Source organism: Lepus europaeus, chromosome 4 (genome assembly GCF_033115175.1).
Source record: "Lepus europaeus isolate LE1 chromosome 4, mLepTim1.pri, whole genome shotgun sequence".
NCBI classification, from domain to species: Eukaryota; Metazoa; Chordata; class Mammalia; order Lagomorpha; family Leporidae; genus Lepus; species Lepus europaeus.
In genome coordinates, this window is record NC_084830.1 from 129,505,518 (window position 1) to 129,531,269 (window position 25,752).

A 25,752-nucleotide genomic window follows, 5' to 3' on the forward strand; every position below is an offset into this window, starting at 1 on the left:
CCTATGGATGCTGGTACTGCAGGCGGCATACCACAGCACCAGCCCCCTCTCACACCTACTTTAAGACACCCTTCTTTTGGGGCTGGTGCTGTGGCTTACTTGGTTAATCCTCCGCCTGCTCCCGGCTTCGGATCAACATAGCTCCGGCCGCAGTGGCCATTTGGGGGGTGAACCAATGGAAGGAAGACCTTTCTCTCTGTCTCTCCAACTGTCCATCTGTAAAAAAAAAAAAAAAAGATGTCCTTCTTCCCTCCCTCCCTCCCTCCTTCCTTCCTATCATCTGTCTATCTTCTACCTGTCCAGGCTCTCCACTTCCCCCAACCCTCCACTCGCCCCCAGACACACGAGGAAAGGAGCCCATGGTTATATACACTGAAAGCAGACAGCAGAGCAGACACTAGGTAAGACAGGCTGCTTTGATCTCCTGTCCTGTGCTCTCTTTCTTGAGACCCCCGTCCCCTCCCCCACTCTGCCACTCCCAGGTGCCGGCATCGCTGGCAGCCCTGCTAGGGAGGAAGACATTGGCCATCACCTCCTAACCCAGTATGGAGCTCCGTGTGGGCTTTTCCTCTTGAACCAGAAGAGGGAGCCTCACTTCCTCTGCAATATCCCAGATCCAGCTAGTGAGCAGAAGACCCTATAGGGCTGATTAAGCCCCCAAGGCAGGCCCGTTTCCTCATCTCTCCAACAAACCATAGCCCTGCCTTCTTGCCAGTGCTGCTGTGACCATCAGATGGAAAAGCAGCACCTGACCAAATCTTGTTTTGTCAGTGTTGGTGGCTGTGCAAATCAGCGTCATCGGGGGCCCTGGAAGCCCTCCCCCTGTAGCTTCCAGAATGTGGCGAGCGGCCGCCCAGGGTCAGGGTTGAGCCTTTCCGTGTAGGAGCTGGATGCACATTTAATCCTGAGTCAGCCTTGTTCACCCCTGAGAATTGGGCCCACACTTCTGTCCCCTTCACACCTCAGCTGCCCACCTGCTAGTGACCCCTGCGGTTTCAACAGCATCACTTCCGTCTGTAGGCTCTGTGGTCGCTGCCTGACCTGACCCAAACTCCCACCTTTCTGAACTGGGTCTTTCTGGGGGACAGCCCCAGGGGCCCTGCAGGGCAGCCTGTAGGAGGCCCCACCCCAGCCCAGTCTTACTTTGGAAGAAGGGCTGAGCTGGCTGCTTCCTCCCCGCCAGCCTCTTCTGGTTTAGGCAGAGTGGTTGGTGTCTCACTGCTGGTGGGTCACCTGCTGACTATAGCTTCTGGAATGAGCCCGGGGGACACAGAGCCTGGAGTCAGAGCCAGCACGAGGGTGGGCTGGGGCCCACCTGTTTTGCAGTGGGATTGCAGGGCAGGGATGGAGACAGAGGGTGGAGCTGTGGGCAGACTGCAGAGAGAGAGCAGCGACCTTCTGGTCCCGGCTCCACCCTGACCTTGTTGTGACCTTGGCCTTCCCTGCCCTGGATGTGCCTCTTGTCCTGCTTATGCCATGAGCTCATGCCGCGGGACTCTGGCCTCTGAAGTTTGCTACTGCCCCATGTGGTTGGTGGGGTCAGCCTCTCCTCTGCCTCTTTTTGATGTCATTGTGTTTAGAGTGGCCTCCCATGCACAATGTTCCTGGACAAGTGCTTCCCACCTGGTGATGCAGGGATTGGTTCACTGTCCCTGGAGAGTCCCTGCTGCTCTGTCATCCTGAACATGGTGCCCCTCCTCCCAGGAGAGGCCATCCAAGCCTCCCTGCCCAGCACAGGAGGAGAGTTCCCATCGACCCAGCAGTCATCTTGACCATCTGGGCATGAGGTCAGCGGGGCCTGGAAACTCCCCACTTCTTTCTTTGTCCTCTTTCCTCTACAAGTCCAGGCCCTGCTGTGGGCGGCTCCTCTGCTGTCCAGAGAGGGTTTTCCCACCAGACGGTGCTCCCCAGTGTCCTTGCCCAGTGTTTGGCAGCCAGGCCTCTGCACTGAGACTCAAGGGAGCAGAACACCCCTATCCGCCCCCCTGCTTTGCTTCTCAGGAACCCCTTTATCCATGGGTTGCCCAGGGCCGAGATAGATGAGGCATTGCATGGTTTGGAGAACTGGAAGGTGGGGTTTGTTTCCTGTGGCCCACATCCTGCTCTGTCGCTTGGCCACGTATCTGGGCATCTGTGTGCCAGCTCTGATCCTTGCAGGTTGATGTGCAAAGCATCTCTGGCCAGGGTGTCTGGCTAGGTCCTCCCTGGGCTGCTTGGACCTGGTCTCACAGCTCGTGGCATCAGGTCAAGGGCTCCTCTGTCCTTTCAGCCTCTCTGCTGTGAATTGGAGGTTTCTGGAGGCCTTGCTTTGAGCACTTGCAAGATTTTATACTACTCAAGGTGAGGCATTAGCCCCTATTCCTGTGGGGCTTCTGATCTACTGGGTAGCTTGCCATGGAGTCAGAAGTCACCCACATCACAGCTTGGTGTTAATTCTGAGTTTGGTATAGGCACATGCAGAGTAAGGGGCAGGAACCGGGACACTTGCTGCCACTTCCCCCTCTAGGTGGCTCCAAGTGCCGCCAGCCCTCAGTATCCCCACTTGGGAAGGCATTTCGTTCTCGATGATGGCCTGCCTTCCTGGACAGGCAGGTGGCAGGCATGCCAAGCTGGGGAAAGCTTGTTCTTGCCTCAGGAAGCCTTCAGCCAGGTGGACAAATGCTGGTGCTGGTAAGGTGCCTGCCACTGGGGTGGCCAGGCATGTGAGGAGGACAAGCAGACAGGGAGGCGTCCCTGTCTGATGGCATTTTTGAGCACCTTACTGTATGCGCGTCATTGTGCCAAGTGCTTTACCCACGTGGTCTCTGTTGATTCAGCAGATACCTCTGTGCTGTGTTGCTCTGCTGGGTAACACTGACCTTTCAGATTAAAAGCAGGTCTCACCCCTAAGTGAGCAATGACTTTTGTGCTGGGTGTGTGGGCAGCTGTCCTTTACCTTGTGAGGCCCACTACAAGTTCATCAGCTTTTGCCGGAGGGGCTCCTGTGCAGCAGAGCTTTGTATTTCTGGCCCCTTCAACTTGGAGCAGAAATCCTTGTTAGTTCATGGGCTTCTGACAGGGCAGGGAAAGCAGCCCCAGGGTTATCTGATAGCCCAGTGCTACCCTTCACACAGACATGCACTCCCTGTCTGCCCTGCCTGTGTGCAGCGGGGTTCAAGTCTCAACCTTGGAGGCAGGCAGGGCAGAGCTTGCCATAATCACAGCTCGGTGTCTTCACCTCTCTGAGCCTCAGGCTTCTCCCCAAGCTTCTCCCCAGGAACACAGGGCTCTCAGAGCAGTTTTGCAGGCTTTCTGAGCTGATGGATCTGCAGCTCTTCTCACAGGGCCTAGCAAATGACTGGTTCCTAGACAGTGGCATTTTTGCTCTTTGAGAACTGTGTGGGTTTGAAAGGGCCTTTGAGGATTCTTGATTGAAATAGTTGTGCTTTGGGAGTGGTGATCTTGGGAGGGAGGTTTTGGGGCCCCTGAGTCCTCAGTTCTCTTAGAAGAGAGATTGAGAGCTCTCCCTTGTTTCTGAGCTGTTTGTAGAGCTGTTGGCTGCATCTGCTTTTCAGCCTCAGGGCCTTTGCCCCTACTGTTCTCTGTGCCTAGTATATATATATTTTTTAAAGATTTATTTATTTATTTGAAAGTCAGGGTTACACAGAGAGAGGAGAGGCAGAGAGAGAGAGGTCTTCTATCCGATGGTTCACTCCCCAGTTGGCTGCAGTGGCCAGAGCTGCACCGATCCGAAGCCAGGAGCCAGGAGCTTCTTCTAGGTCTTCTATGCAGGTGCAGGGGCCCAAGGACTTGGACCATCCTCTTCTGCTTTCCCAGGCCATAGCAGAGAGCTGGATTGGAAGTAGAGCAGCTGGGTCTCAAATTGGCGCCCATAGGGGATGCTGGCGCTTCAGGCCAGGGCGTTAACTTAACCCACTGCACCACAGCGCCGGCCCCAGCCTGGTGTATTCTTTACAGATATCTTCCTGGCTAGTTCCCTCACCCAACTCAGGTCTTTGCTAAATTAGCTCCATGAGGCCTTTCCTATCTGCTCCACTTAAAACTGAAGTCTCTGCCTCCTCCTTTCCTGCTGAATTTGTCCATAGACTTTTATTTTTATTATTTATTTATTTTTATTTGACAGGTAGAGTTATAGACAGAGAGAGAGAGAGATTCAGAGAGAAAGGTCTTCCTTCTGTTGGTTCACTCCCCAAATGGCCGCTATGGCCAGCGCTGCGCCGATCTGAAGCCAGGAGCCAAGTGCTTCCTCCTGGTCTCCCATGCGGGTGCAGGGGCCCAAGCACTTGGGCCATCCTCCACTGCCCTCCTGGGCCACAGCAGAGAGCTGGACTGGAAGAGGAGCAACCAGGACTAGAACTGGTGCCCATATGGGATGCTGGCACCGCAGGCGGAGGATTAACCAAGTGAACCACGGCACCGGCCCAGACTTTTTTTTTTTTAATTTATTTATTTTATTTGAAAGTGAATTACACAGAGAGAGAAGGAGAGGCAGAGAGAGAAACAGGTCCTCCATCCACTGGTTTACTCCCCAACTGGCCGCAACAGCTGGAGCTGCTCCACTGAAGCCAGGAGCCAGGAGCTTCTTCTGGGTCTCCCACACAGGTGCAAGGGCCCAAGGACTTGGGCCATCTTCCGCTGCTTTCCCAGGCCACAGCAGAGAGCTCGGTTGGAAGTGGAGTAACTGGGACTTGAACTGGTGCCCATATGGCATGCTGGCATTGGGCAGCTTTACCCGCTATGCCACAGCACCGGCCCCTGTCTGTAGACTTTTTATTTTTTATTTTTATTTATTTATTTATTTTTTATTTTATTTTTGACAGGCAGAGTGGACAGTGAGAGAGAGACAGAGAGAAAGGTCTTCCTTTTGCCGTTGGTTCACCCTCCAATGGCCACCGCGGTAGGCGCGCTGCGGCCGGCGCACCGCGCTGATCCGATGGCAGGAGCCAGGTGCTTCTCCTGGTCTCCCATGGGGTGCAGGGCCCAAGCACTTGGGCCATCCTCCACTGCACTCCCGGGCCACAGCAGAGAGCTGGCCTGGAAGAGGGGCAACCGGGACAGGATCGGTGCCCCGACCGGGACTAGAACCCGGTGTGCCGGCGCCGCAAGGCGGAGGATTAGCCTAGTGAGCCACGGCGCCGGCCATACTTTTTAAAACATATTTATTTGCAAGGCAGAATTAGAGAGGGACAGAGAGAGAGAGAGAGAGAGATCTGGACAGAGAGAGAGAGAGAGAGAGAGAGATCTTCTATCTTCTGGTTCACTCCCCGCATGACTGCAACAGCAGGTCTGGGCCAGGCCAAAGCCAGGAGGCAGGAATTCTGTCCAGGTCTCCCACATGGGTGACAAAGGCCGGAGCAGTTGGGCCATTTTCTGCTGCTTTCCCAGGCGCAGTAGCGAGGAACTGGATTGGAAGTGAAGCAACAGGACTCGAAGCAGCACCTATATGGGATGCCAGTGTCACAGATGGTATCTAAACCCGCTGCACCACGACACTGGCTCCATCGTAGACTTTTTTTTTTATCACCTGAAATACTGCATTCTCCAGCATCTCCTAGTGCCTCCTCCACTAGGATATGACCTTCACTGAGGGTTTCTGTCTGTTAGGTTTGTTGATGATTCCCCAGCACCCAGAGGGCTCCCCTGACAGGATGCATGTTCAAGAAGTAATTGTTGAGTGAATGCATGAATGAATGAATGGAGAGTTTCTCTTCGAAGTCACAGAAGTAGGATTCGCAAATCGCTTAACAGGGTGGTTTCCAACAAAACAGCGGATGCGATTGGGCAGATTCATGCAGAAAACCTGATGTACAAATAGAGAGTGGCCTGATGGAAAATTCATCTGTTCATCAGAACTGGCGGGGCCAGGCCATGCGTGAGCCGAGACCGAAGGAGGAAGAGGCAGGGTATTAAATATTAGTCAGGGTTTTTTTTGCCTTCCTCTTTTTTTTTTTTCAGAGGTCGACATATATATAAAGGTACCTTTTGATTGGATTGACTTGCTTAGCCCTTAGGGTACAAGCGTTTCAGTTTAAAGATCACTGATTTACTTTCAGACTTTCATTTCCCATCCTCCGGGAGGGGAAGGGACTGCCCGGCCTCCGCAGTGGGTTCTTGGCATGGCCATTCATTCACTTGGTAGGTGTGCTCGTTGGGTACTCGCTGCCGAGCTCATACTGTGCTGGGCACTGAGGATCCAGCGGTGGGAGAACAGATAGGGTCTCCGTCCTGCCAGCTTCCAAGTGCAGAACACGCACTCCCGCTTCTGGGCTGCAAACCCCTGTTCTCTCTTGTTGCCTACATGGCACCCTGTGGTTGATGGCAGTTCAGATGAAGCAGCAGTGCAGTGAGGCTGCTGAAAGAAATGCATGCCATCCTTAGGTTTATTCATAGAAGCAGAGTGTCCAGATTAAAGCAGGTGCCCTTCTGCCTGTCTTGTTCTGCTGTGCCGTGGTCAGACCGGCCTGGAGTGCTGCATTCCATTCTGGGTTATGGGTTCTGTCTTCTGCAGCATTAGCAGACTAGAGCCTCCCCCAGAAGGATGCCCAGTGGCCTGGCCAGCCCCCTGATGTACTGCTGTTGTCCTTACAGCTAGGTGGGCGCCACGGCAGGGGCTGCGCCACTCTCATGGAAGGGAGAGGACCGTACCGGATCTACGACCCTGGGGGCGGCGCGCCTCCGGGAGAGGCGTCCGCAGCTTTTGAGCGCCTAGTGGAGGAGAATTCCCGGCTGAAGGAACAAATGCAAGGGATAAAGATGTTAGGTAAAGCAGACCCCGCACCTCCCTGTGATGCCAGCCCCTCTGCCCGGCAGTGCCAGCGGGCACCTGCCTCTGTCCACATCATTCCTCTGACCTCCTGGCCCAGTGCTGGTTCCTGCCCCACAGCTGTGTCTTCATGCACACCTGTAGCTTGGTGAACATATTGCCAGCCCTGATACCTGCCATGCCAGATATCCTAAAATGGCCCAGAGGGAGATGAGGGAGAGGGAGCTGGAAGGCTTCATCTTCCTGGGGCACCAGAGAAGGGGAGAGCCAGCATCGCCAAGGACGGCCAGGGTGCGTGTTCCCAGGGGTTGGGGCTGGCCGCGGAGCTTGGCTTGCATCAGATGGCAGTGGGCCCCTCAGTTTCTCTTTGGGCTTCTGAGTTGTCACCATGCACCAGCATGCAGCTCAGATGCCAGTCCTCCTCCTTGCGAGGTCCTCATTGACACCCCTCTTATAAAAGGGTCTCTCTTTCCTCTCCACTCATCAGCTCTTCCCCTGCCCTGTGCCCTCTCTCTGGTCTCGGGTGTTGCAGGCGAGCAGAGTTTCCTGGGTTTCTAAGTACTTTCTCCTGGCCTGGCAGACCCATGCTTGGGATGGAAGGCTGGGGAGGGAGGCACGAGTTTCCCCTTCTCAAGGCGTAAGAGAAGAGAAACTGAGGCCCTAAGGCCTGAGAGTGTGACCCAGGACCTCCATCCTGCGGCCATCTCCAGACTTGGGGGCTCAGGCCCTGCGTAGCCCCTGGGTGCCTTGGCGGTAGACCTGAGGGAGCCCCTAGCTTTCTGTGGAGTCTGCTGGCAGGGTGGGAAGGCCGTGGGCCAGGAAGAGGGTGCCAGGCATTAGGAATTCTTGAGCTCCCTTCCACCCCTGCTTTCCCCCGAGTGCCAGATCTTCCTCCTTACCACAGCCTGGTTCTGGAGGTGGTCAGGATGGGCTTTGTCCTGCCCCGCCCACCACCAGACCATGGTGGGAGTGGAGGCCAGGGCCTGGAGTCTTGAAAGCCAGGCAGAGCAGGGACGGGGTGTGTGGTGGGGAGCCCAGGGCCCCGAGCTGAGTCAATCCTTTCTGCCTTGTCTCTCCAGGGGAGCTTTTGGAAGAGTCCCAGATGGAAGCGTCCAGGCTGCGGCAGAAGGCGGAGGAGCTGGTGAAGGACACTGAGCTGCTCCCACCACCTTCTCCCACCTTGGGCTCCTTTGACCACCTGGCCGAGCTCACAGGTACCCCTGACTGCCTAACCCTTCACAGTAGGCTCCCTTCTCGTTCTCGTTCTGAAAGGAGAACGTCCTTGGGCCCCAGACCATGCTCCCATTCATGCTTTGGCTACAGCACCCAGCTGTCCAGAAGGTCAGATGTGGAAGGCTCTTCAAAACAGTCTTGTTAATAATGGCCAGGGACTCAGCAGTCCTGAGGCCCAGTTAGATCTTAGCAATAGACCACAACAACCCACTGCACCCCAGGGTCTTTATCTAACACGTGCTTAATGGGCAGTGACTTTGTGCCAGGCATGGTGCTCCAGGCACTATCTCCCTCTCCTCTGTAGTTAGGGAAGCTGAGACCCGGGGGAGAGTCTGGACTTGCCTGCTTTTTGCCAGGTACAGGGTTCCCTGTGCTACATAGTAAGGGGAAGGGTGGCTGTGATAAGGTTGCAGCCCTGTGTGTGGTGGCCATGCCTTACCCGAGCATGCCTCCAAGTCCAGGACAAGGTGTGGGACCAGGGAGGAGGAGGCCTCACTGCAGGACTCAGGGGCCTCCTGTTCAGCTCTGCCTTTGGGTCTCGGCCCAGGCTGTGTGCTGAACTTCATTTGTGGAGTGGACAAGTGGAGAGAAGTGATGGTCTCAGAGTCCCCTGTGCTGTGGTCAGTGGGCATTCCAGCCTCCCCTCGTCCACTCAGCAGGATTTGCGAGTCCCTGCCTGGTCAGCCACCCCCCCCCCACCCCCCCGAGGAAGCCAAGTAGCTTCCCTCGAGGCTCGAGGCTCGAGGCTCTCTGCAGCCAGAGCCCCAGGGGCCTGGGGAAGGAGAGCCGACTTTGAGTCCTGATTTTGCAGTTGCTAGCTGGCGACTGTGGGCAGGTGGTCACCTTACCAAGCTTCCATTTCCTTGCCTGGAAAATCAGGATATGAGACTGTAAATAGGCTTTGTTAATCAGAAACCATTGTCCTTGTCATCGCTGGCAGTGGCTCCATCGAGCAGTGGCCTCCTTGGGCTTTTCCCACGAAGTCCAGGAAAGAGAATTCCTCTGCCCAGGACCTGTCCCCGCCATCCCAGGGCTGGTTGTCTGCATGGGCTACCTGGTCCTGAGGGGACCTCTTCCGTTTTCCTGGGCTCAAGTGGGGAACTGTGAAAGAGGCCCTTCTGCCAGGGCCTGTCCTCGAGAGAGTGTCATCTGGGCCCCTGCCTTCCCCATCTGTTCATCCGTGCTGTCTTGATTCTCCAGGAAAGAACACTCATGTCCTGGCTCCTCCAGCCGCACCTGCAAGCCCCCGTGACAAGCCAGCCCCAGTGCCCAAACCTCCATCCAGCGTAAGTTGCCTTTGGAGCCGTAATTAGAGGTTGCCTGGACCTCAGGATACCCCTGGCAGATACAAGACCATGAAGAGGGTCGTGGTCAGATTCTGACTTTGTGGTGACATGCGCAAGTCACCAGTTTGGGGCCTCACTCCCCATTTTGAAATGAAAGTCATAGTTAAAACCTACCAGGAAGACCATGGGCCACAGCAGGACTTGGTCTCCTTGGCTGAGTGGCATATTTAGTGTGCACTGACCATATGGAAGTGATGTGGTACTCATTCTCAAAGATGGCTCGGCAGTCGTCTTGTGCAGATTTGACCAGAGGGGTTTTGCTGCTGTCCTAGGGCAATCCAGGGAATTGTAGGGCTTAGTGTCTTCACCCTGCAGGTCAGGTCCAGCCAGAAAGGCTGCTTGTGAGGTCCCACAGGTGATGCCAAGGGGGAAAGGGGACTTTCTAGGGCAAGGTTGAGACCCTCCATGGCCATGAGGCTAGGCTGGAAGCCAGGCACAGAGCTGTCCTCAGCATCCTACCCTGAGCTGGAGTGAGGAGAGGCTGAGCTAGTCCTTGTAACCCAGAGGCAGCTGCTGGCTCTGGTGTCCCATCGGCCCATCAGTTGGTTGAGCAATCGCTGAGTTCTACTTGGAATGCGTGTGAGGCGTGGAAAGGCCGCTCGTTGGCTGAACCATTTGTAGGCCTTTCTTCAGCTCAGTCCGCTCATCTGGGGTCCCTGGGACTGGGGGTGGCAAGGCGGGCCGGGGACCTTGCTTGGCTATTGTCTGTGTTCCCTGGGAGGCAGGCAGAGACGTCTAGGCCCAGGGCACAGCCCTGGGGCTGCAGTAGGAATGCTGGCTCTGCAGTCTTGGGTTCAGTCCCTGCCTTTGCATTCACGAACCCAGTGACCTCAGTTTCCTCCTCTGACCTCCTTCCCACTCTGTGGGCTGCCTTGAGAAATGATCATGTTCACGGGAAGGTTTTAAATGTACAGCCCTTAAGGAGTCACAGGCCTGAAGTGCTGGCAGTTCACGGGTAGCTAGTGCAGCAGCCCTGTAGTGCAGATGAGGAGATTGGCCTGTGAGGGGATGTGCCCCCAGATCACCCCTGGTTAGGGCAGCCTTGGCGGGAGTGCTGCCTCGGGGTCCCTGGGAACCGACGGGTGGCTGTGCCTAGGAGTTCTGCAGAGTGGGCCGTCTGCAGGAGTTGGATTGGGAGGAGGTTTTTCCTCCAGGCCTCTATGCCCTTGAGCTGCCCTCCACTGTGGGACCCCGAGGAGGGCTGGGCTGGTTTTCTGCTGGGCGGCCGCTGACTCCCTCTCCGCACAGGGCGCTTCCTCTGAGTTTGAAGTGGTTCCTGCCGAGGAGCAGAGTCCACCTGACAGCAGCGCCTGCGCCAGGAACACCATGGTGAGTGGACAGGCAGGCCCCGCCATGTCCCCGCCCTCCTCTCTGCCTTCCTCTCTGTCTCGGTCATGGGCTCCTTCATGAGAGGCTCAGTAAGTGCCCCTGGGGACCCTGGGGTCACGTGGGGACTCAGAGGGGCAGGTCCAGAGAGTGCTTCTCGCTCACATATGCAAATCTCAGGCTGGTGACTTCCCCAACTTAGGGCACACAGGCATCCGACTCTTGTGAAAGCCTGGGCGCTTCGCCAGCCCTGCTGGCCTCTGCCACAAGCCGGACATCTCCACACACAGTGACTCATCCCTCAGGTCCAGGGGCTGCTAGCGTGGGGAGTGCGGGGTCAGAAAGGCCCAGAGCCACCTAACGTGGAGGATTTCACTCTTGTGCAGGCTCAGGGCCTCTCAGGGAAGAGGTTAAGCTGCACATGTGCACATGTGCAGATAGACACATGTGCACACACGTGTGTGTACATGTACACGTGCACACTCACAGAATCTTCCAGTTCTGAGGATTCTTTGAATTCTGTACTTTACAACACATTTGCTGTTATCCCAGCCATGTCTTCCTTCTGTTCTTTCTTAAAATGACAAGAATTATTGGGCAATCACTGAAGGGTCTGGAAGACTGTTCAGAGGTCTTAAATTCCTATGTTCTCCTCCTGTCTCCCTTCCCACTTTAAGGTGTTTTTTTTTTTTTTAATTGTTGCTATGTGAGCAATGATATTTATTTATTATTTTCATCTACTTGAAAGGTGGCAATCTGGGGTCTAACCCATCACTGATATTTTGGTCCCCTGCTTTGTTTCACAAAAAATTTGGGTGGCAGAGTTGCTCTTTGGTTCACTGCCTGCTTCCTGTGTCTCTGGGTCCTCAGTGAACAGCCCTTGTCCCTGAGTATGCAGCTTTTTTTTTTTTTTTTAAAGATTTATTTATTTACTTGAGAGGCATAGTTAGAGATAGACAAAGAGAGGTCTTCCATCCACTGGTTCACTTCCCAAATGGCCACAACAACCCGAGCAGCACCAGTCTGAAGCCAGGAGCCAAGGACTTCTTCCGGGTCTCCCAGATGGTGGTTCATCTTCCACTGCTTTCCCAGGCCATCAGCAGGGTGCTGGATCAGAAGTAGCCGGGACTCGAACCTGCGCTACAGGCAGATGCTTAACCTACAGTGCTACAGCAGTGCTACAGGCAGATGCTTAACCTACAGCCCCACAGTGCTGGACTGACTGCAGCTTATACTTGGTATTCCTCCAGTGACGAGAGGCTCATCCAGCACTGGGCAACTCTGAGTGTTAGAAATGTTCCCTTTTTCAATCTGCTGGGACCTTATGTTCCTTGTCCTGTTCTGGCCCCTAGGATGATGGCCCAGGAGGCAGGTTTCCCTGTTAAGACAGTGTTTGACTTTTTGGCCATGGGCCAGTAACCTTATCTCACTGATAGGTTCCTCCTTGGCCCAACAATGTGCCTGGTCTGTGCTCCCCCAACCCTCTGAAGCTTGAAATCAAAGGGATTTGAAACACTTCAGGTGCCCTAAATAGGATGGCATTGTCATCTCAGCTCCTTGCTAGAGAGAAACAGTAGGGAACCAAGGCCAAACTGTGAAACCACCATTGTCTCTTATCAGAACATGGCATTAACAATAAGAAAAAAGCCTTCACTGAATGCCAGATTGCTACAGAGTTCAGGGAAGCCGGAGGTCAGCCTGGCAGAGAACTGGATCATGAGTCAGGAAGCCCAGTTCTAGTCCTCACTCGGCTGTGACTCACTGGGCAGCCAAGGGCGAGTTCCTGCTCCTATCCCTGAGGTCCCTGAAGCTCAGATGTCATGTGGGTCCCATAGGTGGTTCAGGCAAGTCCGATGGAGGGGCTGAACTGTGGGCAGCATGGGGAAGGGGCAGCAGGCCTTGCAGAGGCAGGGACCCTGTGGGAAGGAGCCTAGAGAGGTACAGAGGCTCAGGCAAGGAAGGTGGGGAACCCGGCTGGATGCTGCTGCACAGGAGACCCCTGTGAAGGCCTTAGTGCCTGGTGGGGGAGCTGGGCTCGATGGAGCGAGCAGGAAGGTACCACTGTGACTCCTTGGGCGTGGTGTTGGCTTACCTGAGGCAGGGCCATTGGTGGGAGTATTCTAAACAGAATGAGGAGGGGGAGGTTTGTAGGGATGGGAGCAGAGACATTTGTCTAGCCAATAGGCCTCATTCTTTGTATACTTTACCCACTGGGATTCTTGGAAATCACTGGAACTGTGATTCTTAACCTGCTTTGAGTCTTGGGTCATCTGAGAAGCTGATGAACGCTTGGATCCATAGACCTGAGCTGTGGCTCCCTGGTTGAGGTTCTCTGGGCTCCAGGAGCCATGGTAAATCTGAAGGGATCCCTTCCCAGGGCTTGCTGCTCTCCGGTGGATCCCTCCTCATCAGACCCTGCTGGGTGCAAGGGATGCAAGGGAAGTGTGCACCTCTGGCAGATGACGAGGCCGGGGCCCTGCAGCCGGTGATGCATCCCAGGCATGCCACCGGGCCCAGCGTGTGGGAGGAAGGTGGCCCTGCTGTTGTTAAGCCAGCCAGTGGCCTAGGAATCCCAGGTCCTGCCCAGTGAGTCAGCCTGAGACAGGGAACCTGTGCAACTGTAGAATTTCCCCGGGCTGAGCTGAGGCCACAGGGAAACTGAGTCATGAAGAATAGGGAAGCAGAGGGCGAATGGGGTGGTGTACCTTCTCAGGCCCTGGTGAAGGGTGGCCCGTGTCCCCCATCCCCCACAGGCGCTGGGCCCCATGCCTCCTGAGGACAGTAACCTGATGCTGCACCTGCAGCGGCTGGAAACTACCCTGAGTGTGTGCGCCGAGGAGCCCGACCACAGCCAGCTCTTCACCCACCTGGGCCGCATGGCCCTCGAGTTCAACCGGCTGGCCTCCAAGGTGCACAAGAACGAGCAGCGCACCTCCATCCTGCAGGTGAGGCGGGCCTGCGGCGCTGCCAGGGCCACTTCTCCCCTGGGTCCCGGCTGTTCTGGGGGCCCAGAGGCACTGTGTGGCAGACAGACTTTGGGCTTCTAATCAGAGTGGTCAGGAGGGTAGGAAGTTGTGGGAAGGGATGGAGGAAGAGGAAGGAAATGGGGAAATACAGGGCAGGCAATGCAAATTGTGTGGTGGGGGATGCCCTCGCGGCTGGAGATGGGACCAGGGGTGCTGTCCTGCCTCTGATCTTCAGGTGCAGGGGAGGGGAGGGAACGAAGGGCAGCTCCTTGCATGTTCTGGGCTGCGGCATCCTTACCCCAGGTCGCAGTGGGAAATAGCCTGCCGAGGTGGTTGCTCTTTGCCCAGGGTCATCCTTGATCTGCCAGAGTCCAAAGCCCGTGCCCTTCACCCCTGTCCCCAGCTGCCTCCCCACTGAAGTGCTTTCAGTAGCCGTGCTGTGCTGTGGCGAGGTCAGATTTCCTGGCTAGACTGGGCCAGGCCTCGCAGTTCTGTGGGCCTCTGTTGCAGTAGGGACTGATTCTATCGCCGTGTGGCCTTAGATGGATCCCTCTGTGGTCTGTGAAGATCCTATTTCAGTGTAGAACATGGTAAATTCTGGAAAAGCAGTCACCATCAAGTTTTGATGAGCATCTGTACTGGCAGGAGGTTTTAGGCTTGAGGGCTTTGGGAGGTGCAGAGGATTCGCCTCCAATTGGTGACCATTCTGAAGCTGGTGTAACTGAGGCCCCAGCAGGACCTACTTGGGATCTGAGCACCTGGCACCATAGTGCTTCCCGAGGGAACTGGCTCTGGACCCCTCAGTCACTGGTCTGTGATCTCAGTCGTGTCAGCAGACATTCAAGTCCCAGGTGACAGGAGGAAGAGACTGTCCGGCTGGAGCTCACAGGTCACCCCTCCCACCTTGAGGCTGGAGCAGCGATTGGAGCGTGCTTTGGAGGGTGGGCAGGGCCAGCTGAGGGCGGGGCCTCCTCAGATGCTGGTGAGGCTGAGGGGTCCAAGCCGAGCTCAGGAAAGGTGAACCAGGTGCACGGTGAGGACTGAGATCCCTCTGAGCACCAGCTTTCGCTTGGAAATGAGAACAGACCCAGGGCCTCCTAGCAGGGCCCCCACCCACCGCTGTACTATCTTCCATCAGGCCCCTGCTTGTTTCCTCTTAGCTCTTACTGTCGTTCGTTACGATTTTCTTTTACTAGGTGGTTTATTTGCTTAATTGTTTTTCTTGAACTCCTTGCCAGAATGTCACAACAGGGGCAGGTACCCTGTCCGCCACGTTCACCCTGGTGTCCCGGGGCCGGGCACTTCATGCACATTTGGTGAATGAAAGAATGAATAAATGAAAGAATGAACTCTTGTTAGCCCTTTGATAGAAAGCAATGATCTTGGTGATATCTGATGATCCCGTCATTGCCCAGAGACACCAGGGAGACGGGACAGGCAGGAAGTGCCCTGGCCAGTGACAGGGCATCCTGTTCCCGGGCGGCCCCTGCCAGGCACAGCATCCTGGGCCTCCTGCCTCCTGTAGGTGGAGATAGAGAAGCCCAGGTCCCCGTCATTCATTCATTGCTTTGCTTCTTGGCTCACTCGCCATTTCCATGGCCAGATTGGTCCAAGGCCCTCTGCCGGGCACGGAGGGAGCCAGTACCGGTAATCTTGTCTTTCCTGAGCCCTGGGGCCCCACTGTGTGAGCAACCTCTGGCTCCAGGCTGTCTCCCCAAGGCTGGCCCGCGTGAGTCAGAAAGGAAACAAACACCCTGAAATCCCCCTGGTAACATGGAGGAGTTCGCCCTCCTCTTCTGTGAGGCTTCATCCTGCTCTGCCCGGGTGCTGGAGCTCCAGGCCATAGAGGCCCCCACCGCAGGCAAAGAGATAGCAGAGAGTGCCACACGCATGGACTACCCTGAAGTGACACGTGTCGCTTTTGTTGGCCTGAAGTAGTCATGTGGTCACACGCAACTGCAGGGAACCTGGGGAGCAAAAGGGGGAGTCCTGGCCTTGCCCACAGCCCAGCCCACAGGGGAGAGAGACCCAGCCTAGCATCTGCGGGCCGGAGTGCAGTGCTCATGGTGATTCTTCTTTGTTTTATTCCTTTTCATTTCTTCTTTGAAAGGTAGACAGATGGACACATACACACCCAGAGGGGGAGAGAGATCGCCCATCTACTGGTTCACTCCTTAAGTGCCCACAGTAGCCAGGGCTGGGCCAATCCTATGGGCGGCAGGGACCCAGGTACTTGAGCCACCAGCACTGCCGCCCAGGAAGCCGGGACTCACTCCCAAGCTTCCCAGCATGCTTCCCGGGGCTTTGACTTTATGCAGATGATTCTCCCTCATTGCTCAGCTCTGGAGATCAGATGTTGTGAGGTGCCAACAAGGCAGTTCCTGGGCCAGTGCCCAGCCACAGCGCTGGCAGGTGCGGGGTGCTGGTGAGTGGTTGTTGGAAGACGGGAACCCTTGTCCCCATTTTGTAGAGGAGGGCAGTCTCACAGATGCAGCGTGGGCCACACGGTATGGGCGTGGTGAGGCCCTGTGGCTTTCTCGTTGGCCACCCTGGAAACCCCTCCTGCTTTGGGGGGGCTGAGCTCCCCAGCCTCCTGGGACTCACCTGGGCAGTTGTCCACACATCTGCGCAGCCATTGATCTCTGTGTTCTTCCAACACAGTAGGCTGGGGCTGGGGAGCTGGCAGAGAGCAAGAAGGTGGGAGAGCTCACTGGCCAGTGAGGTTGAGGAGGTTGGGGAGTAGGAAGTGGCCCACACGGCTCCTTGGCTGTGCTTGTCCTAAGAGCTAAAAAGCAGCAAAGGCAGGGCTGGGCGCTGGGCTGATGGAGGTGGCCTAACTGCTGGATGAGGGACTTAGGGAGGACTTCTTGGAGGAGATGGCGTTTCAACTAAAGCTTGAAGGAGGAGGGGGAGTTGACCAGGGAGGCTGGTGGGGAAGGGTGTTGTAGGCATGCGAACAGCAGAGAGGGGAACATGTGCCCACTGTGACTTGGGGGACCAGTGGGTCCCAAGGCTGTTCTCCATCAGGCATCCTCACAGCCAGCTCCCAAGGGACAGTGTATCCAAGAGAGTGTGTCCCAAAAGGGAGTGGGTGAGGCCACAGGGGGTAAGGTGTTGGGACCTGCAGTGGCTGCCGCCATCCCTCCAGTCGCAGCCTGCACTGGGGATGTCCCCTCTTGACCCTCGCCACCTGTCTGCCCTGCAGACCCTGTGTGAGCAGCTTCGGAAGGAGAACGAGGCCCTGAAGGCCAAGCTGGACAAGGGCTTGGAACAGCGGGACCAGGCTGCTGAGAGGTTGCGGTGAGTCCAGGCCCCCAGGAGAAGGGCAAGGATCCCTGCTTGGATATCAGATCTTGTGCCTCTGGTTCTTTTAATACCTTGGGGTGTGTGTATTCTCGGAGTGCCCTGAGAGAAAGAAGGAAGTTGCTTCAGATTGCACCCCTCCCTTGAGAACTTGTTGCCTAGCCTCTTAGCACTTGTCTCGCCAGCTGGGAGACAGTGCACGGACTCTGCTGCCCTCTGCTGGTCACCATCCTGTCCTGCCCTGTCCCCTAAGGGCTTCACAGGACCGGCAGACAGCCTTGGGTCTAGAGATGGCAGTACAATTTTGTACTCCTGCCCCTGCCTCCTTGTGAGATTCTGAGCTGGCGTTTTGGAGAGAGATCTGGGATACTGCAACACCCCAGGAGTCTGAGAAGCACCCACCCTGACTGGAGAGCTTGAAGGACCCCCTGAGATCATACAGGCCAAGTCCCCCTGTCCAGAGCAGAGGCTAAGGCCCAGACTTGATTTGAGCCCCATAACGAGAACCTGAGTCGCCCACCTGCCTGTGGTCCTGGGTGATTTGGGTGATAGATCATCTGTTGGGAACCAGCAGAGTTCTGAGTTACAGGCAGCACCTGCCACGCTGATCCCCCTACACCCTGTGGCTTGTTAGAATCAACACAGGGAAGGAAGCTGAACTGCTCAGATGTAGTCAGAGTAATGTTTAACTATTGAGCCACTGTGCCATTTTGTTTTTAAATTTTTTTTAAAAAATTATTTATTTATTTGAAAGAGTTATAGAGAGGAGATATGTGCACGGTTCACTCCTCAGATGGCTATAATGACCAGCGCTGGTCCAGGCCAATCAGGTGCCAGGAACTTTATCCAGGTCTCCCACGAGGGTGATAGGGCTGCAAACGCTTGGGTCATCTTCCACTACTTTTCCAAGGCCAGTAGCAGGGAGCTGGATGGGAAGTGGAGCAGCTGGGACATGAACTGGCATCCAAATGGTGTTGCAGGCAGCAGCTTTACCTGTTATGACACAGTGCTGGTCCCTGTTTTTTAATTTTTTAAATATTTATTTGAAAGGTAGAGAGAGGGAGAGAGAGCGCGAGAGGGAAGCAGAGACAGGTTTTCCATTTGCTGATTTATTCCCCAAATGCCTGCAGCATCTGGGACTGGTCCAGGCTGAAGCCAGGAGTCAGGAACGTCATCCAGGTTTTCTGGGTGAGCATGGCAGGGCTGCAGCTGTCTGAGCTATCACCACTGCCTTCCAGAGTGTGCGTTATCAGGAAGGTAAATCAGAGTTGGGACTCAAACCCAGCTGCTTCCGTATGGGATGCCAAGGTCGCAAGCAGCATCTTAAGCCCTGCACTGTGTGCCCACCCTACCCCACACCATTTTTTTTTTTTTTTTGACAGGCAGAGTGGACAGTGAGAGAGAGAGAGACAGAGAGAAAGGTCTTCCTTTTTGCCGTTGGTTCACCCTCCAATGGCCGCCGCGGCCGGCGCACTGCGGCCCGCGCACCGCGCTGATCCGATGGCAGGAGCCAGGTGCTTCTCCTGGTCTACCATGGGGTGCAGAGCCCAAGCATTTGGACCATCTTCCACTGCACTCCCGGGCCACAGCAGAGAGCTGGCCTGGAAGAGGGGCAACCGGGATAGAATTGGTGCCCCGACCGGGACTAGAACCCGGTGTGCCGGCGCCGCAAGGCGGAGGATTAGCCTGTTGAGCCGCGGCGCTGGCCACCCCACACCATTTTTAATTGGCCTGTGTCTGCTTACTGTGGCATGGCCTCCTCGTCGGGGTTTTATAGCCACAATGACTCCATCTGTGGATCCAGACACCCAGGCTCAAGGCTGAGAAGGCAAGATGCAGTCCTTGCCGGGTGAGCTTGGAAAAGCCGCTGTACTTCTTGGCTTGTAAGGTACTGAGTGGAACCCGGCCGTCCAACAGAACTTAAGAAATACTTTCCATACTTCGGTCCTACCTGAATCCATATCACCACTTTTACTATGTGCTGTATAACCTGCCTTATTACTTACTTGAGATTTTACTTGAACTTGATAAATATTTTTGCTGCTGGGACAAGGAGCCTTGCGGGCCTTGTCTGTTCTGTTTGTGACTTCTCTGTTTGCCTCAACCCAGGGAGGAAAACATGGAGCTCAGGAAGCTGTTGATGAGCACTGGCAGCAAGGAGGGCGCCGCCGGGCAGCCGAGCTCACCGAAGATGGAGGGGGCTGGTGCGAAGGGGGCTGCCGGGCTGCAGCAGGTACGTGGTCAGAAAGCTGCTCTCCTCTCCAGCACCCTGCGCTGCCACCTCACACCTCCACAGGCAGTTCCACCGGCAGAAGGCTCTAGTGAGTAGGTGGCCTGAGAGCCACACCCTGGAGCTGCCCCGTGTGCCTTCAGTCCCATGGAGCATCCTGTTCCCTGGGATGGCCAAGGCTACTGCAGGTGCACAGCTCCGTGACCCACATAAGCTCTCTCCCGCCAGCCCTTGCTCAGAGCAGGTGGCGCAGAGCCCTCTGCTCAGTGTGGGCACATTGCCCACACACAGGCCAGCTTTCCGAGGTCTCTCTGCAGGCAGTTGAACGTGTCAGACTTTCCACACAGAACGGGATCGTGAGTGAGGCTGAGCAAGCTCCTCTGGGGCTTCTTCCCAGCACCCAATATTGTGCTTCCCGAGCTCAGAAGTGCAGAGCAGAGGGCGTTGGTCAGGATCGACAGGGTCTGTGTTGCCCAGGCCAGCCCCTGCCCCAGCCTCCTCCAGAGCCAGCCCTGGCTCACACGCAGGTCCCACGCAAGTGCTGCTGCTGAACCCCAGGTCCAGGCTCTGCCATTGTCCTCACCACAGACCAGAGTGCCAATTCTGTACCAACACGTTTTTCTTCCCTCCAATAAGGTTTCATAGAGGCAGGTAGGGCCCACTGTGCTTAGCAACCCCTTCACCTGTGTGTTAGTACAACTACCCGAATAACTTAATTCCTCATTAGTATTTATCTGGACTTGCTAAGCCATGGTCTTACTTGGCTCCTGTCTGCTGCGAGGTAGGCAGCTGGGACTGCTGCGTTTCCCAGCCGTGGCAGCAGGTTTGGAGGGGCCGTCCGACATCACGGAACCCAGATCCCCGTGTCACTTGTCAGCCAGGCATGCTGATGAGCGCCAAATGCCTGCTTGCTGCTCAGCTCTGGCCTGCTGAATCACAGCCCGTGGGCCCCCTCTCATCTTCCATTCACCCCTCCACCACTGCGTGCCTCGTCTGCCTTGTCGTGGAGGTCACGTTCAGGCTCCTGCTCACCTCGGATGGAACGCGGGGGCCAGGCCTCTCCGGAGCTCTTTCAGGTCTGCTCACCTCACTCGGCTGCCCTGGAGGCTCAGAGAGAGGAAGTCACCTGCACAGGCTGCCGAGGGTCGTCCAGGCGAGGCCTGCGTGCTGAAATCATGTGTGTGTAGGAGAGGGAGAGGGCAGGGGGCACTGTCCCCATCTCTTGGACAGGGCCCCGACTCTCTGCACCTCAGCTTCCTCCTCTGCAAGTGGGGACAGTGCCACCTGAGGGGCAGCTTTTGATGGCGAGCTGGCTCTAGACTTAGAGAAGGGCTTCAGAGATAGTCTGGAGAGTTCCACGCCCACCCCCCCCCCCCAATGTTAACATCTTACAGGGCACAGGTTAATGATCAAAACTAGGAATTAACATTGATGCCGCACAGTGAGCTACGCCACAGACTCCACTTGGATTTCAGCGGCTCTTCATGCATGGCCTCCCCTCCACATCGTGCGGCCGTGAAGCAGGGCTGGCGGAGTGAACGGGGAACCTTAGCTGTGGAGTTTTTCTTTCGTCCATCTCGGCAGTTTTAATGAAAGTTGTGCATGTGAGATCTCCTTGCATCTTGTCAACCATTCCTCTCTGGTAGCTACCTCTCTCCTTTCCTTCTTGGCGTGACTTGGCCTCCCAACCAGGGGCCATTCTGCAGTCTTTTCCCAGTTTGAGCCTGGTGCTAACCCCCTGGCTGGGGCATGCCCCCAAGGCTCGTCATGCCAGTGGCCTTTGCCTGCCGCTGCCCCCGCTCTTCCTACAGACATGGACTGCTGCACCACTCGCTGACCTTCGCAGCGTCCCTGCACCACTTGCCCTCACCAGCCTTTCGGATAGGTCTGGATCGAGTCTTGTACTCCTGTCATGGCTGTTTGGAAAGAGGGGAGACCTGACCTTCCCGTGAACGTGGGAAGGGGCGTGGAAATGCCTTTTTCAGTTCTTGCTTCTGTCAGAAGTCACAACAAGATTTAACATCGTTTTGGTCCCTGCTGCCCCCGTGATGGCCACAAAAGGGAACAGGAGCTGTTTTTTTAAAAACAGCAGGTGTGGGGCCAGCAGCCAGATGGGCTGACTCCAGGGCTCGCTCTTCTTTCTTCACACTGAACCTTCTCTGTGTGGAGGTTCAAGTGCATCTCCCAGGAGCCCAGCGTCCCCTCTCCCTCCTTCTCCTTGACCTTCAGTGCTACAGGCAGCAGGCTTCCAGGGGCCTTCCTCCCCTGCCCCTCCTTGCTCCCTGGTGCCATGGTGTGCTTCCAGGCTTCTACCTGTAGGGGGCACTGGAGCACCGCAATTTCTGTCCCCAAGCCTCCGGGATGGTAGAGGGGGCCAGATGGCAGGGACTGTCTAAAGCCAGGGCTCAACTGCTAGACTTCCAGCCGTGGCTTGCTGTTTCACTCCAACACTTTTTTTTTTAACCTTTTCATTTCAAGATCACTTTAGACTTGGAGTTGCAGAAATAGTCCAGAGAGTTCCGCAGCCCCCTGCCTGTTTGCCCTGATGTCCACACCCACTTTGCAAGGTTCAGTGATGAAAACTAAAGGTTCTCACGGGTACTGTGGTGTTAACTCAGCCACAGACGTCATTCGTTTGGATTTTGCCCATGCCCTTTTCCTGGACCTGCGATGAAACCAGGGCCCCCTGTTGCATCAAGGTGACGCCAGTCTGTGACAGTTCCCCTGTGGTTCCTTAGCTTTCAAGACCTTGGCACTTTGGGCTTGTCCTGGACAGCTGTTTTCAGGGACTGTGCCTCAATGGGGGTTTATCCCTTGTCTTTTCTTGATTGAATTGTGGTGACGGATTTTGGCAAGAATGTCACAGAAGTGCCAACCGTGTATGGCTGAGCACGCACAGGGCCGAGCACCCTGGCACAGAGGGTCTGGTGCACCGTGTCCATGTATCTTAGGACTGTTGACCTGGGCCACTGAGGTGGCATCTGTCAGGTTTCTCCACGATGAAGTGACCACTGACCCGTGTTTAGTGTTGAGGCGACTGAGAGACTGCGCAGATAGACTGTCACTCGCCAGTTCTCGTGTCCGTCGGTGAATCCCACCTGCAGCTGTGACTGTGGTAGGGGTCTCGTGGTGACTTTGTGTTCCCTCATTCCTTCTGTAGTCATTAATGGGAATTCTGTAAGGAACAGTTGTCCCTTGGCCCTCACTTCCTGATTTATTCAACTTTTAGAAAAGCATTATGGACTCAAGGACATTCATTTTGGCTTGTAGCACAGGGCTGTTGTGATTTCCTCTGCTGCTCAGATCGTTCCAGCTTGGGCCCCAGGAAGCTCTTTCTAGTTGTATCCTAGGCCCCGTTCACCTGCCATTGCTGTTGTTAAGGTTTTGAGCACGTCCTTGCTTTCTGGCACTATACAGTGCTCTAGACTCGCCTTGTGTTTTCTCTCCCGTGGCCCTGGAATTCATCACTTCTTCAAGGAGCCTTGTTAGAAAATGGTATTGGGTGGTAGGCGTGGTCATTGCCACTGGGGTGTCACCGCTCTGGGCCCACCCAGGGGACAGAGCTAGAAAACGTGTGTCTGTACACATACATAAATGTGTGTGCACCGATCACCGTGTGTATATATTCTTCATTGTGTCTGTATCTTCCTAAACATGTTTTTTAAATGTTTTTCTGGAAGTGTAGAAAATACCCAGCTCTTGTCTTGCTGGCCAGAGGACAGCCGTGTGACTGCCGTGTGGGGGCGAGGGCGAGTGCTGGCATGTCTTAGAGGTGGAGCCCGAGCAGGAAGGTGGCCGTTCCAAGGGGTGCTGAGTGGGGTGGGGTTGGGGGTGGGGGCGTCCATGAGTGGAACCTGGGAATCGGCCTCCTGATGGATGACCTGAAGGGGGAGCAGTTCTGACCAGGGTGGTTAGTGGTGTCCTGGCGGCTGGGAGGAGTAGGGAGCTGGGAGCTGGAGGCCTGGGGTCACAGGGCTGAGGGGCCTGAGAGGAGCAGGGAGTAGGTGAGAGGGTGTTTACCTGAGGCTTTGGTGACACCCCGTTTCTCCCCAGGCTGGTGTGGCAGTAGGGAAGGTCCCAGAGGTGGGGGCCTTGGGCACAGCTGAGAAGAAGGTGAAGATGCTGGAGCAGCAGCGAACGGAGGTGGGTAGCTGGGGGTGGGCTGATCCTCTCCCCTGGGACTGGCAAGGCAGAGGGCCTGCGGGTCACTGGCACCCTGGGGAGTTGTCCCGGTGACCAGTGAACCATCTGCCCGAGGAAGAAGTGCTGCTTTGCCCTGGGCTGGCCCCTCCTGAGCAGGAAGTGGCACTGGGAGCAGGACCTAGACTTGTTGGGGCTGGCGGGTGGAGTTCAGGAAGGCTCCACGTAAACCCTTGTTGGTGGGAAGTGGCTGTGGTGAGTTAGGCAGGTTTTGGCATCAGGGAGGAGTCGCACAGAGGGAGAGGACCCTACACCCTCCTTTTTTAAAAAAATTTGAAAGGTAGAATTACAGAAAGGGGCGGGGGGGAGAAATCAAGGCAGAGAGAGGGATCTTGCATCTGCTGGTTTACTTCCCAAATGGCTGCAACAGCTAGGGGTGGGCCAGGCCAAAGCCAGGAGATTGGAGCTTCCTCCAAGTCTTCCATGTGGGTGCTGGGGCCCAAGGACTTGAGCCATCCTCTGCTGCCTTCCCAGGCATGTTAGCAGGGAGCTGGATTGGAAGTGGAGCAGCCGGGACTCAAACCTGTGCTCATATGGGAAGTCAGCATTGTAGGCGGTCCCTGCCCTTCTGCAGCACATTTATGACTGGTCCAAGGCATCTAGAAGTCTGGATGGTTCCCGGGTATCTCAGGTGGTGTTCTTTCCCCCTGCCCACCCCCCAGTCCAGCCTGTGCTGTCTACACCCCAGGTCTGAGTGTAGTCCTCTCTGGTGGACATGGATTCTGTCTGTCCTCTCTCGCTACCACCTCCACCCCAGCCCCACCTTCCTGCCCACCCTAGTCCTCCAGAACATTGCTCTTGTGTTGCTCTAAATTCTTCCTGCTCTCAAAAGAATTGTGCTGTCATTATAGAAGGATTAAGATCTTACCTCCTAGATCTTACCTACCTACAGCTGATAACGGTTTATTGTGTGTTCCTCAGTTTTTTAATGCAGAAAAGTAAAATTGTATCATAATTCTGCTTGATGCATTACTTTTTTCCTTTTTTCTTCTTTTAAAATGAACTGTCCTTGAGGCTGTTTACTCATATCAATCACATATACTGTATTCCCTTATTTCTCCGTGCTTTTTGTCAAGTACTTCAAAAGTTCATGGGACAATGGAATTAAGAGATAAGTTCATTTTGTTGCAAAACAATTTTGAAAACAAGCGTTGTGACACAGCGGGGCAAGCCGCCTCTTGGGACACCCGCATCCCATCTCTGAGTGCCAGATCACGTTCTGGCTGCTCTGCTTCCAATCCAGCTTCCTGCTAAAATACCTCCTAGGAGGCAGCAAGTGTAGGTTTAAGTGGCCTGGGCCTCTGCCCTCTGTGTGGCTGACTCAGATGAAGTTCCAGGTTCCTGGCTTCGGCTCAGCCCAGCGCTGGCTGTTGCCAGGCATCTGGGGAGTAACCAGCAGATGGAACTCTCAGTCTCTCTCTTTGTCTCTCTGCCTCTTTCTGTTGCTCAGCCTTTCAAGTAGATGCAAATAAATAAATAGGGGGGAAAAAAAAAAGAGAGAGCTGTGCATAGTTTTTTCATAATAGGCATTTTCTGTGGCCTTTTCCAAGACCCCCATGTAATTTTTCTGATGCTGCACAACGCTGTCTCATTGTTTTATTTATCTAATGATTTGGGGTTTTTTTTCTTCCCCAAGGAATTGTTACAGCAAGAATTGTACAGCCAGTAATTAGTGTCCGCTGAGAACTAAGGATATGTGTTAGATGTCTTATTTATGGAAGAGATACACGTTAGCTGTTTATACTGTTTATTTAACCTGGCTGCTTAGTGAAGCCTCTAGATTTTTCTGTACTATAAACATTGCTGAGGTGATCAGCGCCGTGTGTGTTTGCACACTTGTCTATGTGGTCTGGTTAGTTAACGTTTTTGGGTTGGAATGATTGGGTTGCCAGTGATGACAGCGTGCAATTGTAGTAGAGTCCCAAACCGCCCTCCTCAGAGGCGTGTGCTCTATAGTTCTACAGCGTCTGTCTCCATGATGGCCTTGCTCTCTTGGCTGGAGTAAAGCCAAGTGCACTGCAGACAGGTGATGGCTTTGAGGAGCATGGAGTTTGTGAGAAGCAAGGACCGAGGCCGTGTCTGTGGCCAGCCCCGGGCATGCACCTTGGGGGGCTGTGAGTTAGTGCTGCTTGTTTTTCTCCGCCTATCTCTCTCTAACTCCAGCCTCTCCCCACAGCTACTGGAGGTAAACAAGCAATGGGACCAGCATTTCCGGTCCATGAAGCACCAGTACGAGCAGAAGGTAACCTGGGGGCTCCTGGCTGGGCGTCAGGGCACTCCACTCTTCATCTCACTGCTTCCTTCTCAGTTGTTTGAAGCCTGGCGGGTGTTTGAGTTGAGCCCTGGACGGCAGGGTTGGAACCTGGGGAGGCTGGGCCCTGCGTG

The 25,752-nt window shown here is 55.2% G+C and overlaps 1 protein-coding gene across 5 annotated transcripts in view; it reads left to right on the forward strand.

Moving 5' to 3' along the window:
- TNIP1 (TNFAIP3 interacting protein 1) overlaps positions 1–25,752 on the forward strand; it is a 53,865-nt gene that overhangs the window by 18,448 nt on the left and 9,665 nt on the right. For 4 of the 5 annotated variants that reach the window (XM_062188816.1, XM_062188817.1, XM_062188818.1 and 1 more), the window contains exons 2-10: positions 6,589–6,760; positions 7,843–7,977; positions 9,197–9,282; positions 10,591–10,671; positions 13,422–13,613; positions 16,840–16,934; positions 19,047–19,170; positions 23,221–23,310; positions 25,544–25,609. In XM_062188816.1, the coding sequence (XP_062044800.1) occupies positions 6,625–6,760; positions 7,843–7,977; positions 9,197–9,282; positions 10,591–10,671; positions 13,422–13,613; positions 16,840–16,934; positions 19,047–19,170; positions 23,221–23,310; positions 25,544–25,609 (1,005 nt within the window). In that variant the 5' untranslated portion in view covers positions 6,589–6,624. The remainder of the gene's footprint in view (positions 1–6,588; positions 6,761–7,842; positions 7,978–9,196; positions 9,283–10,590; positions 10,672–13,421; positions 13,614–16,839; positions 16,935–19,046; positions 19,171–23,220; positions 23,311–25,543; positions 25,610–25,752) is intronic. The other variant, XM_062188819.1, reaches the window with a different exon arrangement.